At 30.2% G+C, this 22,715-nt stretch overlaps 1 protein-coding gene across 1 annotated transcript in view; it reads right to left on the reverse strand.

Moving 5' to 3' along the window:
* Positions 1-22,715, reverse strand: part of LOC148306175 (pyrokinin-1 receptor-like) — a 162,061-nt gene that overhangs the window by 5,116 nt on the left and 134,230 nt on the right. The window contains exon 4 of the mRNA XM_088265496.1: positions 10,659-10,806. Coding sequence (XP_088121622.1) covers positions 10,659-10,806 — 148 coding nt within the window. The remainder of the gene's footprint in view (positions 1-10,658; positions 10,807-22,715) is intronic.

The following is a 22,715-nucleotide window of genomic DNA, read 5'->3' on the forward strand; positions in this document are numbered from 1 at the left end:
AGGTGATCAGCCCTCCGCTCCAGGTATCAGTCCAGGGTAATATTGAATAAATATTAGAGTGAAAAAAATCACTTATGTTTATTAGACCCCACCCTGGGAATCAAACCCGGGACCTCCAGTACGGCAGCCGTGCTGACCATTACACTACGGAGGCGATATTTTTTTATGGATATATTATGTATTTAAACCCTGTAATCGTTACTTCAATATTCAATTAAGACCTCTATGTTGAGATGCCAAAAATGTATGGCAAAAATCTTAAATTGATCGTCTTATATACATGTATATGTATATGACTGTATCCACCCTGCTGTGCCTGTGGTTCGAACGCACTCATTTGTTGAGTTTCGGATGCTCTGCCAAAAGCTCTATGATCTACGAAGTAGTAGTAGGGAAAGCGTTCATACAATCTGGTGTAAATATTTCGGAAGCATTCGCAATAATCACTGATAGACATTTTAAATATTTAAATATTTACAAATTAAAAAAAAAACCGATGTGAATTCACACTAAAAATATAGTAAATATAGTAAAATACAGTAAACTTTATAAAATAAAAATAATAATGAGATGCCTAAATAATAATATTTTTCCGAATCTGAATCTGAACATATATTAAATAACAACCATTCTTTTAATTTTGAAAATGACATTGAAATACAACGTTCTAATAAAAAAGTAAACTCATTGCATAATTTATAGATTTTGGAAATTAAAAAAGCGATAAAACAGAATTTAAATATTATTAATAACTAATTGAATTTAAGTAACAGTCCAATTTTTGATATTTTTCCAACTTCTGTTCCCAGAAGAAAAAAATCCGCACAGTAGGTTTTTGTGTGTGTGCTGCACTTTACGTATGCGCGCGCGGCTTCATACTGTTTTTGGGCGATTCCGTCCGTAGTTGTCATTTGGGGTTGACGTATTCGCTACGCAAAGCACAATAAAAACAACATTTAGGAGTTTTAAAATTATATTTTTTTAAATCATATTTTCATATGGTGTACGGAGTGCGTGGAAGTTATCGGTTAAGAAAGGGTAATTAACTATGAGTATTTCAATGTTTTAGAATTTATGACATAAACCCTGATGATGACAAGGTTCTTGTCGAAACTGGTTGGATAAAGTGTACAAATAAACAGTGGTTAAAACAAAGTTGTTTTATTTTATAAAGTTTAAAAAATGTACCACAAAGTATCTAGTGTCTAGTGTCTTTCATTAAGAGAGCTTTCGATACCTCAAATAAAATAAAACATTTTCAGTGTTACTCCCTCATTTGAGCGATGCTTCGTACAAAACGATAGGGGATGAAATGAAATTTGCTGTGTATGGGGATGTTTACCCATCCAACCCTTTACATTATTATATAAAAAATGTGTACGCATGTAAGGAATTGCAAAATATCGCCGAATTCGATTATTATTATTTTTAATATCCGAAGTTCGTATGCCTATTTCCGTAAATTTAATAACGTAAGAATGTACATACATTATAATGTAGGAGTGAGCGATATCTGAATACCATTCAGATATCGCTCACTCCTTTCAACAACGTCATATATCAAAAATCGACAATTTCCAGTTGTGCATGTTTTCGGAATGCCCAGAAAATGTACTATATCCCAGCAAAAGTGGCATATTTTTATCTTAATATTTACCCGCTAAAGGGCAGAAAGTGTTGTTTTTGCATTTTGAAGAAAAGGTATTGTCTAATTATTTTTTTAAATATACTAAATATTTTTCAAATGGAGAAAAATTCTTCAGGGTTTACCTAAAAAGATCTGTTGCACAGTAAAAAGTTCAATGAGTGGCTTGATATTTATTTTTAATACATTTTATTATATTCTTAACCTTAGAAAAAAAAGTTTTTTGATATATGACGTTGTTGAAAGGAGTGAGCGATATGTAATATCCACCCCATTCAATAAGAAATCGAGATGAATGAAGATATTTTTTTATTTTATTTCTTCAGTTAACTTATATTACTTTTAATACAAATTATTTTTTATACTTAATTTACATCATATATATGTATCAAATGGGTATTTTTTTAAAGACATATTAAACAACATTTATTAGTCGACAGAAAAGCCTGGAGACAGTTTGTGGACTCCATATGCTCCACCTAGGGAGCGGATATGGTTTTATAAAAATATAATTTATTTAAACTTCATGTACAGAAAATAAACAAGTACATTGGTGGGCTTATTGCTAAAAAGCAATATCTTCCAACCAACCAAAAACAGACTAGTGATATTGATCAAAACGTTTAATACCATATATAGCTGTTTGCAATCAGACTTTTGCATCTGTGTACCGGCCAGCGTCGGGTCGGAGTCGGATCTAGCTGACTAATTAAACTAAATACTAATCCCTTCCACTGCCTGCACCGAGGTACTTCTAGAAAATTTGGTGACGGATTTACAAACTTGTATTTACGTATTTAGATTGGCAGTGACAGGTATATTGAAAGCGTTTAAAATATAAATTCACAGTCGAATCAGGATACAATTTTATATTGTTTCACATTTTCAATAAATTTCACAACTTAGTTTTTAAAAAATGCTTAGCAAGAGCAGATCTGTCAAGAAGCCTAGATGCTTCTGTATCAGATCTGGGCATGCGGTGGGATTGCTTTCAATATATGTTTGCAATCAAAGGAAAGATAGTAATTGAACATTAAAAAAAACATCAAATACAAATTAACATTAAAAAAACGTAAAATATGATAATAAGGAGGGCAAAGGAAATAGGGAGTTTAGGGAAGGAGGTAGAGGGAAAAACTAAGGGAGGAGGTTTGATGGACAGTTAGAATTCTAATGATAAATAGTAATGTCTCAGACGTTATTTATTTATTCCCAAATAGAAGTACCCATAAATAATGAAAATTTTGGAATATCAAGGGTAATGTATGCATATGTAGGGTAACCCGTCGGCGTCGCTAACTATAAGGACCGCTGAATCAAAAAGTTTGAGAATACTGAACGGTATAACCGCTACATTAAGCGGTAGTAATTTTGTTTGGGGAAACGCGCTAAATGGTTTACTTAAATTGTCAAGTTAATTGGAAGTGGGAGTTGTTTTCTAGTGATCTTGTTAATTAAAGATGCTGAAAAGTAGGAAGTTGAGGCGTAGGGGAAAATAAGGAAATACCCGGGAATAAGTGGTCATTAATTAAAAACTACTGAATTTCGGGGAAATATGAGAATATCGTCTTATCCATACGTGTATGGTCGCAATGTCTTGGGAAAAGAGATTCGTATACCGTGTAGAGAAAAAGCGAAATCCCTTAATTGTTTATTAAGGATAATACATATGAGGAAATTAAGTGAATGATAATACTCATTAATATTTAATGTCCTTATATTATTAATATTAAATAAGTAATTTTTATTTTAATCGTATATTTTTCTATCAACATTAATTGTATACATTTATTTAAAGAACTATTTTAAACATTTTTAAAATATTTTTTGTAGAGACCCACCAAGCCACCTTGTGTGTCTTGTCGGTAGAGTTCTTTTTACATTATTTTTTTTATTTTTTTTATCCATACACACAAAAAAGAGATAAAAAATTAAGAAAATAAACAATTTTACAATTTTCATTGATCTGGATCATTACCTTTGATCATATACCCATTCCTTCGTTTCGCCTTTGTTCCATATTTTATTTTGACCTCTTACATACGTCGGCAACAAATTAAAAATGTTTGGATCGATATATTGAAGTGTTCGACCCCCATATTTATTATTTATTCTTAGGACTATCAAACCTTAGTTGTGTGTAAATCGTGTATCATGATGTGTACTAGAAGATGTGGATATTTTTGTCTAGTTTGTTGTTCACAGATGATACTCATCCACAATATTCCACCTACCGGAAGCAACTTTAAATGTTTGTGTATTAAGATTGGATTGTCGCTTTGATTATATATATGACTGGGTACAATTTTTTTAATTATGGAATATTGCAGATTTTGAACCATTTTTAAATTTGTTTGCGTCGAATGTCCTTAAGGCTTTTTTTAGTTTTGATATTAAAGTTTAGTTTTTATTTAAATGGAACATATTATGGAAGACGTATTGTACAACCATCCCATTACATAATACGTTTATATACACATAGACACACACACACACATATATATATATATATATATATATATATATATATATATATATATATATATATATATATATGTATATATATATATATATATATATATATATACATATATATATATATATATATATATATATATATATATATATATATATATACATATATATATATCTATATGTATATATATATATATATATATATATATATATATATATATATATATATATATATATATATATATATATATATATATATATATATATATATATGTATATTTATATATAAATATATGTATATATATATATATATATATATATATATATATATATATATATATATATATATATATATATATATATATATATATATATATATATATATATATATATATATATATATATATATATATATATATATATATATATATATATATATATATATATATATATATATATATATATATATATATATATATATATATATACATATAAATATATAAATATATATACATATAAATATATAAATATATATACATATCGCTCACTCCTTTCAAGAACGTCATAAATCAAAAATCGTCAATTTTCAGTTGTGCATGTTTTCAGAATGCCCAGAAAATGTACTACATCCCAGCAAAAGAGGCATATTTTTAACTTAATATTTACCCGCTACAGGGCAGAAAATGTTGTTTTTGTATTTTGAAGAAAAGGTATTTTATTAATAATTTGTTTAAATATACTACATATTTTTCAAATGGAGAAAAAACCTTCAGGTTTTACCTAAAAAGATCTGTTGCACAGTAAAAAGTTCAATAAGTGGCTTGATATTTATTTTTAATACATTGTATTATATTTTTAAACTTTAAAAACGTTCTCCTGAAAAATCAAGTATTTTGATTTATGACGTTCTTGAAAGGAGTGAGCGATATATACAGTAATATATATTTTTTATTTCAGCTTGATTTAGTGATGGGTGTAATACTTAGTCAGCCAAATATGTTTTGTAACGCTTTTTAAAATAATAAAATAAGAAAATGAAAATAATAATAACAAATTAAAAAATTAAAACGGTGAAAGAAGATTTTTTTTGGAAAGATGTAGTAGATGAAGTTAATATAAATATGTATTACACAGGTATATTGTCAGTTTGGTATATAATATAAAAAAATCAATTATTCACATTTTGGCCATATTTCGCCATCTTCTCGTACAAATCGCCCTCTTACATTGGCAGGATACCCTTTCCTTTACTTTTTTTTCTATATCCTTGATTAAAATCTAAATCCGAAATGGATGACGATTAAATCGAACCCTCAGAAAGATGACAATTTATAATCATCTGGAATTATTCAGAATGGAACGGGAATCGCTATAGTCTTGTTGATGGGTATACGAAATAATCGGATGTTATTTATTGAGAGGATCGTTATATATTCAGTAAGTTTGATGAAGGATTCGAATTGTGGAAACAACAGGATCCGGAAACAGGAAACAGGATCTAGGTATTAGATTGAATGTTAGAGTAGAAACCAATTAATTAATGTAATCCATTTCGGGTTTTATATAAGTAACCCATAATATAATATATAAAATATGTAAGCACAAAACACTGAATTTTCAACTAAAATCATAAGGGGTTAAAATACAACTTAGTAGACTCAAAAATCCTGTGTTTGATTTAAAAATTAATACATAAAAAAACTAATGATTTAAATGTTGACATCTCAATATAGATGAAGAAGACTTTGTCAGTCTGGGAATTTACAGGGCTTGTGACCTTTATCACTTTACACACGCGTAACATTTACTATTCCACCCATGTTTGACGACCACACTACTTGAATTTTTGGTACTCATACATACTCGTATATCATAAATCTAATGAAGCTTCATGTTTGAGTTCAAAGGAGCCATCTATGGTTGGTTTAGTAAAGATTTAACTCGGAATTTGCAAATCACATATTAGATACTAATCACTCATTTCACTCTCATAAATTAAAATTATTACACCTTGTTCCTAAATAAAGGCCTAATTATGAATTATCTTGAAAATTTAGAAATCCAAAAAAACCTAAATTCTAATAATAATTTATTAAATAATATATTGTTTCAAAATTCTTCACCTTTGCTTTCCATTTTTCCTTTGTTTTCAAACTCCGCCCTTGACTAACCCCCTCCCCCTAACTTTCCCCTTTCCTTATTTATAGAACAATTTTATATTTTATATTTTAGTTATTATATAGACCTGAATGATGGAAGTTTAACTTCTGAAACATGTTGTCTATAATAAAACTCAAGTGGTAAAAAACAAGTGTTTTCTTTAATCATTGTAACATGTCTTACCACAAAGTTAATGCCGAAACAATAAATAAAAGATTTTACTTAGCAGAGCGCTTTTATTTACATGTATGCAAGCTCCTAACCGGATTATTATACATACTGGAGGACGCCTGAAAACATTTTATTTACGTAGCTTATATATTTGACTAGTTTTTAATAAATTTTATTTACATAAACATTTCGGGTGTGTACACTTTTTCACAAATCCGATCTAAAAAATCGATGGCGTAAAGTAAGGATTTCATTAGCTGTTCGGTTTTTGTAAATATGCATGTACATAAAATATCCTGTATTTCCACTATATGAATTTTGAATTGGTAAATAATTTAATTAAACTTTAAATTAACAAGATAAAAATAAAGAGTGTATGTAGAATGTATGTATGTTGTTGTTGTGAATGTATTTATTGAACGAATCGGACGAATCCACATTTCAAACAATCTAATGAAAGAGTTTTAGTACTTACTATGTATTTCTTAGTCTGAAGCATATATTTCTGTAAAACTCATGATTTTCGTTTGAATCCCAAAATCAGGACCCGTAATTAAAATATGTTAATCCCATTTCCTTTTCAGCATCGAATTAAAATGACATTTTAACCAAAACGAAGAATAAACTGGAATGAAAATGATTTGGGGTTTCGACGACCTGTGCGGTAATTACAAAAATACAAGTAGCGAATCCAACCGAAGGGTTTTCTGAGGGTTCAAAAAACCCTTTGTTCAAAATACAGAGTTACCAGGCGTTTCTTCAATTCATCGGATTCGAGCAGATCCTTTGAGAGATTTTTCTCGTGACCCATTTTCTCTGTCGCTGGAAAATCTATTAAACATTTTCCCCTTCCTTCTCACTATATACTTGTTTATCGATCTTTGCGTAACAATTATAGAAACTCAAGAAATGACACAACCGTTACAACATTGATTGTTCCTGTTAAAAGTTTGACTCTTGTAATAAAAAGTACAGAAATTAACGAGATTTCCAGCATTAAAGGTGTCTCAACTTGACATAAAATATCCATCATTTCATTAATTAATTCAGCAGTCACTTTGTGGTAACATCTTCTTCAAACCCTTATCCGAACCCCAACGGTGCATAGGGCATTGCATCTTAACGCAGTGTTATCTTGGTCGTTAACACACGAAAGAAAGGTGATCAGATGATCAGTCCAGGGTAATATTGAATAGATAGTAGAGTGAAAAAATTGCTTATATTTATTTGACCCGTCCCTTGGAATCGAATCTTGGAACTCCAGAGCGGTAGCCGAGCGGGCTGAACACCACACTACCAAGGCGGTCAATACGGACCATAATCATTGACTAGCTCATAGCACTGTGTGTAACGATAATGAAAAAGCAGACTTGGGGAGTTTTCATTGTTCATTTAATAATTTTGCAACATTCTTTCTTTCTTCTCATTGTGGCCTCTTTCAAAGAGGGATTATCCTCCTGCGATGTCAATTCCTAGCTGTCAACCTATCTCTTTAGTGGTCTGCCCGTGAGTCGTCTCCCTTGGCTTTTTTATTTAAAAAAATCTTTTTAAGAAACTAATTAAGTGGTATGATACAATTTAAAAAAAAAACTATTTTTCGTTGCCTTCCCCACTTAACGATATCTTCAATCATCATCATGTTGCATCATCATTTGATTTAGTTAATAAAGATATTAATAATATTGATGTGTCTGACTTTGAAGTATCTTCAAAGGCCGATAAACGTGTTATAACGTATAAAACTATTATTTTTGATTTATTGATGCCAATCAGAGCTTAAATATGAATTCTATAATTAATTACGTCGGCATCAAACTAAACCGACCTTCTTAAATGGGATCTAATTATTCGATGTCACGTCGGGGTGTAATTATCGTAATATATTTAGCAAATTGTCTATAGAAAATTATTAATAGAAAGACATCGATACAATCTTTAGAAGATGTTGCTTTCTCGTATGAATACTTATGATATATAATGATCTGCCAAGGTCACATTTGGTGAGTTACATGGTGGATAAAGGAATGAAAAACATATCGCTCACTCCTTTCAATAACGTCATATATCAAAAAACTTGATTTTTCAGGAGATCGATAAGTTTAAGAATATTAAAAAAAGTGTATTAAAAATAAATATCAAGCCACTTGTTGAACTTTTTAATGTGCCACAGGACTTTTCAGGTAAAACCTGAAGGTTTTTTCTCCATTTAAAAAATACTTAGGATATTAAAAAAAAAATGAAATGATACCTTTTCTTCAAAATGCAAAAACAACATTTTCTGCCCTTTAGCGGGTAAATATAATATTAAGTTAAAAATATGCCTCTTTTACTGGGATAAAGTACATTTTTTGGGCATTCCGAAAACGTGCACAACTGAAAATTGACGATTTTTGATATATGACGTTTTTGAAAGGAGTGAGTGATATATTCAAGACCTCGTATAAAAGGGAGAAAATATTTTGGTTTAAAATAAGCTGGGTAAACGGAGAAGAAAGAAAATAGAAAGTAAAGGCTTCTAATATGATTTTTTTGACATCTCAACAAAGATGAAGAAGAATATTAATATCTGATGAGATGTCAAAAAATAATATGAAAAATAACTCTTATTCTCCAATGTCCAAATTATCAACACCTTATCAGCACCCGATGGTGCATAGGGCACTGCATAATATAAACGCAGTGTTATCTTGATCGTTAACACACGAAGGAAAGGTGATCAGCCCTCCGCATCAGGTATCAGTCCAGGGTAATATTGAATAAATATTAGAGTGAAAAATCTCTTATATTTATTTAACCCCCCCAGTATGGTAGCCGAGTGTGTCGATTATTACTCTACGGAGGGGGATGAAAATAACGATAACGAATTGTTAAATGAATTTTGTATTTATTTCTATATGTTAAGTATACATAAAAGTTAATTTCACAATAGTTCGTGTGTGGAAAATTCTGCGTTGCTTTTTGATAATAACTAACGCTGAATGCTGTAATCACCATAAATCATGCCTCTTTTGAATCAAGCTACTCGTTACGCATTTGTGGTTTGGACGTGTGAAGAGCTGGAGAATTTATTAATAAATTGTATGCATTATTAATGGTACTAAAAAAATAATGTACAATTTTATCACTTTGTTTTTTGAATATGAGGAAGTAGGATTGCGTTGAAAGCAGGTACTGCATATACATAAGTACTTTCTTAAGGGTGGTTTGTACATGCGATCCTTTGCTTATTTCTGACATTGAATGGTATTAAATACGTAAACACTACAATTGAAATTAAAACCGGAACAACAAAAGAGCTTGTATTTGATTTTCATATATTTTTTTTATTTTTGACATTTTAACATTGATGAAGAAGAATATGGAAACTATGCTTTTACGGGGCTAACGACAGTCACAAGATGGTTTAAGTGATCACTCTACACAGGTGTAAATTCACCAATTCTACACATGATTGACAATCACACTACTCAAAATTTTGAAACTTCTGTATATGTATACGATCTAATTTTGAAACATTGTACAAGAATCACTTGAATTTTCACTAGTGACATGTATTGGTGAGACGAAGAAGCTTTTTATTGAGAAGAAAATACTTTATTTGTATGTGTGATCCGAATCCTGGATTATAATCACGTACATAAGAAATGCTACGAAATATAATTTTTATTTTATTATTTTTAATTAATCATTCAACGACATTCATCTGAAAATCCTAACTATGAAAAACTAGGCGAAAAAATAGTCACAAAATTGATTTTAATGTGTTTTTTTAACGATAAAATACAACTTAGTAGACTCTATTTTCCTTAGTTATTTGACTAAAAAAATTAATACATTGACCTATTGTTTTTATAATTTGTATTGATGTGATGTGATGACTAAAAAAACATACGAAAAATAAATAAATAAATGTCCGTAATTTATATTTGAAGCACTGGCTTTGTGATTTTCAATATTATAATTTAAATGAAATTTATAGTGATTTTACAACAAAGTTATATTTTAATTATAAAATAAATGTCTGTCGGTCAATAGATTATTCGGCCAAACAAGTATCGGCCAAATGACTGTCAGCCAAATGTCTATAGGCCAAATGTCTGTAGGCCAAATGTCTGTAGGCCAAATGTCTATCGGCCAAATGTCTATCGGCCAAATGTCAGTCAGCTAAATTAATGTGTTTGTGTGTGTGTGTGTGTGGGGAGCTCACCAGAATAATCGGTGCTGTCCTGTCCAGAGACTCCGAGTCCACAGTGTCTCTGTGCTGGCCTGGCCAGCGCCGCGTACGGCCGCCCCTCGCCGCCCCCGCCGCCCCCGCCCCCTCGGCCCCCGCCCCCGCACCACTGTGCAAGCGCCTCCTGAAAAAAAACGCCTGTCATTTCATTAAACTCGTCTAGTAGGGATCGGCGTGTACTGCCCGACCGTCACACGCCCTCCGAAGGCTACTTTGATCAAGATTTATTAAAAATGTTAACATATATAATGTATATATAATCCATATATCGCTTATTTGGTGCAACAATGGCGTAATTACACTTTTAAAAATGTTACAGGAGTTATTTATATATATATGTTTTTATTGATTTGGCATAAACTTTGTGGAATGACATGATTGTTTTATTAAAATTAAACACTTGAATATACCACTTCAATGAGTTATATTTATATATATTTATATTTATATTTACGACTAGTTTCAAAAACGACAGATGTTTTCATCTTCTGGTACAAATTAAAACTAATTTAAAGATCTGTCGTTTTCGAAACTAGTCGTATATATAAATAAAATTCATTGAAGTGGTATATTCAAGTGTTTCATCAATTACCCCTCCTTAAAATATAAATATAAAGGAAGCTTATAATCATGAACTATTAAGCCCTTTTCGTATTCAATACTGTACAATTTCATATCAATGTACCCCGTAATCAAGATGTAAGTCGAGATCAAACGATATTGCTTGATCGCTAGAAGTTTTCAGATATTCTGACCTGTGGTTGTACCCTCAGTCCGTCTACAGTGAGTAATATTACAGAAACCTTGGAGAAAGACATGACCGCTTGACCATCTCTATTTATACTGTTGAATATATGAAAATAAGTAATACTTAATACTCAAACTCGTCATTTGAGTCATATTTTCATTGTTTTGGCCCAGTCTAGTAAAATTGAAAACAAAAACAAAAAACATTTAAAATATTTACATAACATTCACTTATAAATAAATATTAAATATTCCTAGTTACGATTTAAACTCTAATTTTGTATTAAATGAAATAAAATTAATGAAATAACTTGTGCACTGAAATCAGTTTTAGCAAATAAAAACCTATCAGCAAAAGCTAAACTGGCAGTACACAATATAGTTATATTAACAAAATATGGTAATATTAACAAAATATTAGAGTAATACATCATTTATATTTATTTGACACCCCCTGGGAATCTAACCCGGGACCTCCAGAACGGTAGCCGAGCGTGCTGACCATTACACTACGGAGGCGGACTATGTGTGATTAGTGCTATTATAAAGGTGTCCTGACGAAGAGACGGGTGCGTCTCGAAACCAGTTTACATACTAAAACTTCGGCAAGAGGTTATTTACTAGCATAACATTTTTTGTATTGAAAGTTAAATGACGAACCACAAAGTAAATGCTATATCGCTCACTCCTTTCAAGAACGTCATAAATCAAAAATCGTCAATTTTCAGTTGTGCATGTTTTCGGAATGCCCAGAAAATGTACTATATCCCAGCAAAAGAGGCATATTTTTAACTTAATATTTACCCGCTACAGGGCACAAAGTGTTGTTTTTTCATTTTGAAGAAAAGGTAATGTTTTATTATTATTTTTAAATATACTTAATATTTTTCAAATGGAGAAAAAACCTTCAGGTTTTACCTAAAAAAATCTGTTGCACAGTAAATAGTTCAGTAAATGGTTTGATATTTATTTTTATACATTGTATTATATTTTTAAACTTTAAAAACGTTCTCCTGAAATATCAAGTTTTTTGATTTATGACGTTCTTGAAAGAAGTGAGCGATATGTATATACGTATAAAAAATATTAATATGATTTATCTAAAAGTCCGTCAGTAGAAATGTATTGAGTAACGAACTTTTAGATAAATCATTGTCTATGTATTGGCAATCCCTGATTTCTTCGTTTGTGACCGCTGATAAACAATACCCTCTTGAGATTTCAACCCAGGCCCTTCTAACCGACAAATATTTATTTTGGCAAAGTAAATAGTTTTTGGTATTAATTAGTCTTAAGGAACAAGTTGTTTGCTTCAAAACCGGACTGTATTTTAATTAAGTCAAAATACATGTGTGGAATTTCCCCCAAAGTTATTTTAAGAAATAACGGGTGCATTATTTAAGTCATAATAAGATGTGTGGGATTTTCAACAAGTAATTATATGAAATAACGGATGTATTATTTTATTAAGTCATAATAAGATGTGTGGGATTTTCAACAAGTAATTATATGAAATAACGGATGTATTATTTTATTAAGTCATAATAAGATGTGTGGGATTTTCAACAAAGTAATTATATGAAATAACGGATGTAGGTATTATAATTAAGTCATAAAAAGATGTGTGGGATTTTCAACAAAGCAATTATATGAAATATCGGATGTATTATTTTATTAAGTCATAATAAGATGTTTGGGATTTTCCACAAAGTTATTTTACGAAATAATGGATGTATAATTTGATTAAGTCATAATAAGATGTGTGGGATTTTCAACAAGTAATTCTATGAAATAACGGATGCATTACTTAATTAAGTCATAATAAGATGTGTGGGATTTTCAACAAGTAATTATATGAAATAACGGATGTATTATTTTATTAAGTCATAATAAGATGTGTGGGATTTTCCACAAAGTTATTTTACGAAATAATGGATGTATAATTTAATTAAGTCATAATAAGATGTGTGGGATTTTCAACAAGTAAGTATATGAAATAACGGATGTATTATTTTATTAAGTCATAATAAGATGTGTGGGATTTTCAACAAAGTAATTATATGAAATAACGGATGTATTATTTTATTAAGTCATAATAAGATGTGTGGGATTATCAACAAAATAATTATATGAAATAACGGATGTATTATTTTATTAAGTCATAAGATGTGTGGAATTTTCAACAAAGTAATTATATGAAATAACGGATGTATTATTTAATTAAGTCATAATAAGATGTGTGGGATTTTCAACAAGTAATTATATGAAATAACGGATGTTTTATTTTATTAAGTCATAATAAGATGTGTGGGATTTTCAACAAAGTATTTTATAAGTTTATGTTATACTTAGTATACTTGCATACAAAATACTGTTTTTATTGTTTTGCTTTTATACGAAATAACGGATGTTTTATTTTAAGTCATAATAATATGTGTGGAATTTTCAAATTATTTTATAAGTTTGTGTTATATAAAGTATACTTGTACACAAAATACCTTGCACTGGGAAATTGTTTTACTTCTATACGAAATAGCGGATGTATTATTCATTTTGATTTACATAATTGAATTTTTCCAATCTTGAACCAAGTAAGTACCCATCTACCTGGATTATTTTTATGAAAACCGTTGAATTTTTCATAAATTTTAATGCACTTCAGAGGGTAAATTCTTTATGCAATTTGAATTCAAAATTAGGTGGTTAATGTTGATTTTTTTAGTACATATTTATTAAAATTAACCATTCCTTCACAATTTGGAAATTTGATACAATAATGGAGGTGCATATGAACAGATTATGGCGCTCTCCTTATAATTCACCGTTAATTTTGTATAATACCACTTAAAAACATTACATGACTACAGGTTTCGGAATAACCATTCCATCATCAGGTCAACTGTAGACTGCCTGCAAAAAAATATTTTAAATACAATTTTTTTCTTTACAACATTTTGAGTGTATCCAAATACTTCAAAAATCTGGATTATCTCCAATTAGGAGTTATTTCTCACATTATTTTATGACATCTCAACATAGATGAAGAAGTGGTTGTCAATCATGGGTAAAATTAGTGAATGTTACATGTCGCTCACTCCTTTCAAGAACGTCATAAACCAAAAAAACTTGATTTTTTCAGGAGAACGTTTTTAAAGTTTAAAAATATAATACAATTTATCAAAAATAAATATCAAGCCACTTTTTCAACTTTTTACTGTGCAACAGATCTTTTAAGATAAAACCTGAAGGTTTTTTTCTGCATTTAAATTTTTTTAGTATATTTAAAAAAATAGTTAAACAATACCTTTTCTTCAAAATGCAAAAACAATCCTTTCTACCGTGTAGCGGGTAAATATTAAATTAAAAATATGCCTCTTTTGATGGGATATAGTACATTTTCAGGGCATTCCGAAAACATGCACAACTGAAAATTGTCGATTTTTGATTTATGACGTTCTTGAAAGGAGTGAGCGATGTATGTAAAGTGATCACTTAAACCAACCTTTGACGGTCGTAAGTCCAGTAAATGCTTAGAATTCTATACTCTTCTTCATCGATGTTAAGATGTCAAAATACAATGGAACAATTCTTTTCAGTTTGGGGGCATTCCTATAACAAGGAATATTACAATGATTGAGATATTTTTCAAAGAAAACCTTGAATATTTAATATAAACTTCCCTAACAGAAGCCAGTATTTTTACAACTTTATTCCACAGAATCAATGGGAGTATTTAATATAATATGTACATATGGTATGCTCAAAACACATAAAAATACATTTCCATACAAGACGTAAGAGTTGATGGAATAAAACAAAACCAGTTTTTTCAATATCTTTAAACGTAGAAATGATATTTTATTATAAATTGTAGAGGGTTCAAGAGAATATTTTGAAAAAATCGATTTTATACAAAACAAGATGGAAATCTGAACATCCTAGGGCTTAAAGTTGGCTTTGGATGGTTTTGTCCGCCTCCGTAGTGTAATAGTCAGCATGCTCGGCTACCGTTCTGGAGGTCCCGGGTTCGATTCCCAGGGGGGTTTAATAAATATAAGTGATTTTTCACTCTATTATTTATTCAATATTACACTAGACTGGTACCTGAAGTGGAGGGCTGATCACCTTTCCTTCATGTGTAAACGATCGAGATAACACTGCGTTTATATGAAGCAGTGCCCTCTGCACCATTGGGGTGCGGTTAGGGTTTTATTATTTTTTATTATTATTGGATGGTTAAAGTTATTATTTTATGCACTGTGTAACGTTCACGATGCTACCCACCAATGGGTACACAGAGAGAATATACCACTCTGTCTTTGAACATAGTCATCTTCTTCGTTCATCTCCTTATACCCATCATCGATTACTTCGACTCCTGACTGGACGATTTCAAGTGTCTGACATACCTGATCATGCCAAGTTTTCCTCAATCTTTCTCTGCTCCTTTTTCTAACATCTTAAATTTGTTTGACTGTTCTTTCGTCGCTCATTCGTTCCACATGTCTAAACCATCTGAACACACCTTTCCTAATTTTAGATAATGCGATAAAATATATTATATAATATGTCCGCCTCCGTAGTGTAATGGTCAGCACGCTCGGCTACCGTTCTGGAGGTCCCGGGTCCGATTCCCAAGGGGGGTAAAATAAACATAAGTGATTTTTTTCACTGTAATATTTATTCAATATTACCCTGGACTGGTACCTGAAGCGGAAGGCTGATCACCTTTCTTTCATGTGTAAACGAAGATAACACTGCGTTTATACGACGCAGTGCCTTATGCACCATTGGGTGCGGATAAGGGTTTTATTTTTTTCTTATATATATAATATTAATTTACACTTTGGATTCTTTTATATGCCAGTTGTAATTTGGGTAGATTTATAATTTCAACTGAAAGTGGTGTCGTCAGTTGAGAATTCGTTAAGTATATTACTTACTCTAATTCAACATTTCTCTTACTTGACTTACTTAATAATGTATGCTTAAAAACAACTTATTAACTAACTTCAGTTCTACCATATACGAGTATTTCGCCTACTAAATTTTCGCCGTTAATGTAATCATTGAGGATATAAACATACGGCTTATATATATATATATATATATATATATATATATATATATATATATATATATATATATATATATATATATATATATATATATATATATATATATATATATATATATATATATATATATATATATATATATATATATATATATATATATATATATATATATATATATATATATATATATATATATATATATATATATATATATATATATATATATATATATATATATATATACAGTATCTACTCAATGAATTAGGGCCACGCAGAATTTCGCGCAATTTCTCAATTCAAACAGGAATAACTCAGAGAAAACCTTGAATAAAACAACATTGAATTTTATTTACACATGAACACTTTATTACGCTTAAATTACGCATATTTTTTCATATAAATATAGTTAGTATTTAGTATTTCCACCTTTGGCAGAAATAACTGCCTCAATTGTTTTTGGCATACTTAAAATGCACTGTTTTATCATGTTCTTTATTTCTTCGTCTTCTGACCAAATTTTTTGAATATTTTTTTTTAGACAGTCTACTGTCGGATTTGGAAATGAGTATACCTTATTTTTTAACATGATCCATACGTTTTCTATAGGATTAAGGTCCGGAGAATTTCCAGGCCAGGGGAGCAAAGGCAGATTTTTGTTAGACAAAAATTTTATTATTGATTTAGCCCGGTGGCAAGGTGCCCCATCCTGCATGAAGGTGTATGGACCTTCTGTTGGGTCGAGTGTGGTAGAAGGGCAATAAAATTCGTTCGAGGACCTGCTTATAGGAATTTTGGTTCATTGTTCCTTCCACGAAAAACAACGGCCCAGGTAAATTGTTAATAATACATGACCATATCATTGTTGCAGGGGGGTGTTTGATAACTTTTATCACACAGGCCTCATTGTAACGTTCCATTGGTGTTCTCCTGATGAATCGACGGCTCTCTGTCACGGCTTCTAACCGGCACTCATCACTAAAGATGACCTGAAAAATAATGAAAATTTAAGTTTAATTCAAACATATAAGTTTATTTACTAAAATGATATGTTGAAAATTCAGTTTAAATAAATACCTTTTTCCAATCATCTACCGAGTAATTTCGATGTAGCCTGGCCCATTTTAATCGATCCGCTTTCATTCGTGGTGTCAATTTTGGTACTTTTACAGGGCGCCTGCATTTCAGATTTACTTCGTAAAAACGTCGCCTCAGTGTTGATACCGATATATTTATACCCTCTTCTTCCAATTTTATTTTTAATGTTTTTGCTGATGCACTACGGTTTTCTAAGGTACTTTGAACGATTTTTCGATCAGTCCTCGGTGTTGTTTTTCTAATCCTACGACAGTTCTTTCGCCGATTGCTGGTGGCGGGTGACTGATTTTTTATTGATTTTGAAATTCTGTCCACTGTTTGACGAGAAACGTTTTCTTTTTTTGAAATTTCTCTATTAGATAGTATTCCTAATTTCAGTAGCACTATAACACTAGACTTTTTTTCCTCAGAAATGTCTTTACTTTTTCCCATTTCGTCCTTTTCAAAAAAAACACTTGTGTTTACAAAAAAAAATTATATTTTATGTACTAAAATTAAAAATTAAGTTTTTTTCACAAGACACGATAACTATATAACCTCTTTGAACAAAACAACAACCAAAACTCAAGAAACTTCACTAATAAATGAGATAGGATTATTTTTTGAACTTTCAACTATCTGTCTACCTGTGCTAATTAGGGACCTTTCTCAGAAAAAGGGTTTGAAATTTTGTAAAGGGTTAAATAATCCAGGTATATTTTACATATTATTGAAAGTAATATACATGATATTAGATATCAATAGAAAACTTAAAGTATTTATGTAAAATAAATATAATAATCCAAAAGATTTCAGAGTATTCAAAAAAATAATGGGTGGCCCTAATTCATTGAGTAGATACTGTATATATATATATATATATATATATATATATATATGTATATATGTAATAAAATGCCTAGGTACCTACCTATACATTTTATTAAGTACTTACATATAGTACCTACATAAAACAGATCTACCACCAGATGTCGCACGCGTCGCGCTGAATAAAACAAAAGACATCAGATAGAAAAAAAATAATATTCTGAACTGTCAGAATCAGATGGATACATAGAAAAATATTATAAAGATAAATTAAGAATAAACTTGAATTAAAAAGCAAAAGAAAAATATTACCACGCTATACATATAAATATATATATATATATATATATATATATATATATATATATATATATATATATACATATATATATATATATATATATATATATATATATATATATATATATATATATATATATATATATATATATAATAAATGTGTCTACAAATTTAGGAAAACTTGATTGTCAATAAAATATATTAATAGAATTGTGAATGCTTAATAGTGTATAACGTGATCAATTAAACTGTGTAATGAAAGGTTGCAAGCCCCGTAAATTCTAGACTTCCATATCCCTTTTCAGCAAACTTCATCATTTATATGATGACATTTGAAATAATACATTGTTAGGAATAGCTCATCTTGTACCGAATCTAGCGACTGAAAACAGAGAATTTGATAAATATTTTAAATCGCTCAAATTACTCTCGGTCATTTTTTTATTCAGTGTCGATATGTACTCAATTTTTTTTTTTCGTTTCTCTTTTTACCGTTCGGAAATCAGGAGGTAACGGAAAGATGGTAGCGTATAAAGTTAATATCCGGTAGAAGATCAAAATAAACGAAATTGTAAGGACTAATAATTTTCAAAGAGAAAATTTTCATGAAATTTGAGCACCATTGTTTCATCGATAACTTCTGAACATAAAGATGCCTGTCACTCCAAATCAAAATTAATTTAGTGCACATATTTTATCACTTTAATACAAATTTGTACAAAGGCAATATTTGAATATTCTTTCACGCCGTATAAGACAACGTTCCGTTTTACTTCACAAGGCGATTTTTGAATATTCATCATTTCGTACAAGGCGATATTTTAATGTTCCATCACCCCGTACAAGGCAATATTTGGATGTTTCATCATGCCCCATTTTCTTTGATAAAAAATTCAACGATACCGCTGGAATGAATTTACCACTTATAAAGCAATTACCACATTTACAAAGTACGATTAAACCTAGATAATTTCCCCGATCTGCTAATCTCGGCCTAAACCGCTAATCTAATAAACAACTTTATTAGATAAAACTAAATAGCTTAGTTTTAAACTAAATTTATGTCTGACTTCAATTACAAGTTATGATAGGGATTAGAACCAGATTCACTCACTCCTTTCAAGAACGTCATAAATCAAAAAACTTGATTTATCAGGAATACGTTTTTAAAGTAAAAAATTAATACAATTTATTAAAAATAAATATCAAGCCACTTATTGAACTTTTTACTGTGCAACAGATCTTTTTAGGTAAAACCTGAAGGTTTTTTCTCCAGTTGAAAAATATTTAGAATATTAAAAAAATTATTAAACAATATTTTTTCTTCAAAATGCAAAAACAACACGTTCTGCCCTGTAGCGGGTAAATATTAAGTTAAAAATAAGCCTCTTTTTCTGGGATATTGTACATTTTCTGGGCATTCAGAAAATTTACGATTTTTGATTTATGACGTTCTTGAAAGGAGTGAGCGATATATATTTTTCAACAGTGAAATGGATTATGATAATTAAAGTTGCTTTAATACCACGACAAAGGTTTTCAATAAACTTTTTTTAGCGTCTAGGTGAGACAATTTTGTAGGCTGGGCTACGGAAATACACGATGGTCCAAAAAATTGTTCTTATGAAACGGATACATTTAATTTATTCTTTAAAACTTTTTACTTTTTTTAAAATTAAATTTTCATTAAATGAAAGTTTTATAACCAATATTTTTTGGTGGAATAAGAATTTATATAAATAATAATATAGAAAAAATGAAATATATTTTTTAAATATATTTATTTCATTTGACCAGCGGCCGGGTTTCGTCATAGCTGACATCATCAAATTGATTCAAGATTGAATAAATTTTGTATGTTATATATGGTATGAAAGGGCAGGGATTGAGAACTATGACAAAAAAAAGTCGACCGATCATTCTTTATTGGTTCCTCTACCTCTCTCCTTACAACTCCTTACCTGATCCTACTTCCTTTTCCTTTGCCTAAATTATACTGATTTTTTTCGTCACTATGTAATGTTGTGATTATTTGTTCATTTATACTGTAATTAATAATAATTTAAATATTGAGCAGTATCACTAGTATATTTTTTTCCATAGGTACACACACGTATTTTTCTTATAAAGGTACATGTTATACAATCGATTACACATGTACACAAACACACACACGTGTCTGTATGTAATTGATTGTATAACATGTACAGGGGCGTGCATTCCATATAGGCCGAAAAGCAATGCCTATCCTAACTTACCCGCTTGACATATAAAGATTAGTACCTACCCTACCTTACTAAGTAGTACCTAGCTTACCTTACTACCTACCTCTACTGTCTACTCAAATTGATTCTCTGTGCACGCCATTCAACACGTACATACGTTTGAAAGAAAAATAATAATTTAATATATTTGGATCGAAATTTCACCCACACGAGTGTGTGTTTGTGTGCATGTGTGCGTGTGTGTGTATAATTATTTATTACCTGAAAATGTTTGTAATGGCTGCCTGTATGCGGAAATAGTCATTTAACAAAACACGTGACATTTTTTGCTAAATACGCTCTTGGGTAATTTGTTCCGTTCTCTACTCGAAGAAAGTTGCGTACTTTAGTGATACTTAGCACATGCCCTTGCCTCTAAGAAGAAACATACACAAAACATAGTTCATAGGCTTAAGATTCTGCGAGTAGGTCGACTATTTAGAGAGCTGTGATAAAGTCTAGAAAATACTTCCTTCAACACCCTTGAGTGCTTGTTGCCATAACATATGAGGCGGTGGACTATTGATAATAAAAAAAAATTAAGGATAATCCCTGAAACAAAAATTGACCAATTTTTTTGAGACACACCCTTTAAAAATTACTTACTTTTCTCACAAAATTGAGGAGTTTTATTTGAAACATAAATTGAGCTAACACCCTAAATTAAAATATACGAAAAATTTATATTTCTATCATAAATTTAGGATTGAAGTCTTAGCGATAAAAAACAACACTATTTTTTTTCTCGCTTTAAACAACGATACGTAGATTTGATTCAGTGAGAAATTTACACCAATTTAATCACATTACTTGAAAGCATTCATAGAACCACAATATAAAAATCGCAGAAACATATGAAATAAAATAAAATTTAAACTACGTTAGGTCAAAGAAAATTTTAGAGTTATTTGGAATAAATCTGTGTTCTGCTTCCATTATGATTAAAATCATCGAACAACAGAACTATTCATAAAAGGGCTTATATTATCAATAAATGGGTTTTTATATTAATATACCTTAATATATAATAAACTAACAACTAAACTAACTAACTAACTAACTAACTAACCATCACGCCGCTTTCCCCAGGGGTAGGCAGAGAGAATAGAACGCCACACCACTCTGTCTTTGCAAACATTTTTCGCCTCTTCCACGTTCATGCATCTTCTCATTCATACCCGCCGATTGTAACGACTCCTAACCTGACCACTTTCAAGTATTTGGCATACCTGATCGTGCCATGTTTTTTCTCGGTCTTCCTCTGCTCTTTTTTCCACTTCTTTACTTTCTTACCGTTCTTTCCTCACTCATTCGTTCTTTATGTCCAAACCATTTCAAGACACCTTTCTTAATTTTATCGATAATGCTTATCTCAGCTTTGTATACTAACAACTAAATAGTTTTAACCACCCATATTTGGAAATACGCGTGGAAAAACTAAATAATTGTTATTTTATTATATAAAATGCAGTTCAGTCATGAAATGTCAGTACAAAACATAAATCAACTAACCTTAATATTATAAATAATTGGATAATGGATTTGGGTAGATACGAAATTAGTGCTATTCTGTTATATTCTCCAAATAGCTTCATTCATGCATTTTTAATCTATTTCTCATGCATCTTCTCAAGTCAGGTCTGCGTCCCAGAGTTCAAACGAGAACTGCAAATGGATTGTCAGCAGTAGAGGTCCTAGAAGGCGGGAACCTGATGCCTTTTAAAAGAGGCAAACTTGATGAA

This window comes from Brachycentrus maculatus, unplaced genomic scaffold, assembly GCF_059751285.1.
Source record: "Brachycentrus maculatus isolate JH-2025_06_01 unplaced genomic scaffold, ASM5975128v1 h1tg000247l, whole genome shotgun sequence".
Classification (NCBI taxonomy): Eukaryota; Metazoa; Arthropoda; class Insecta; order Trichoptera; family Brachycentridae; genus Brachycentrus; species Brachycentrus maculatus.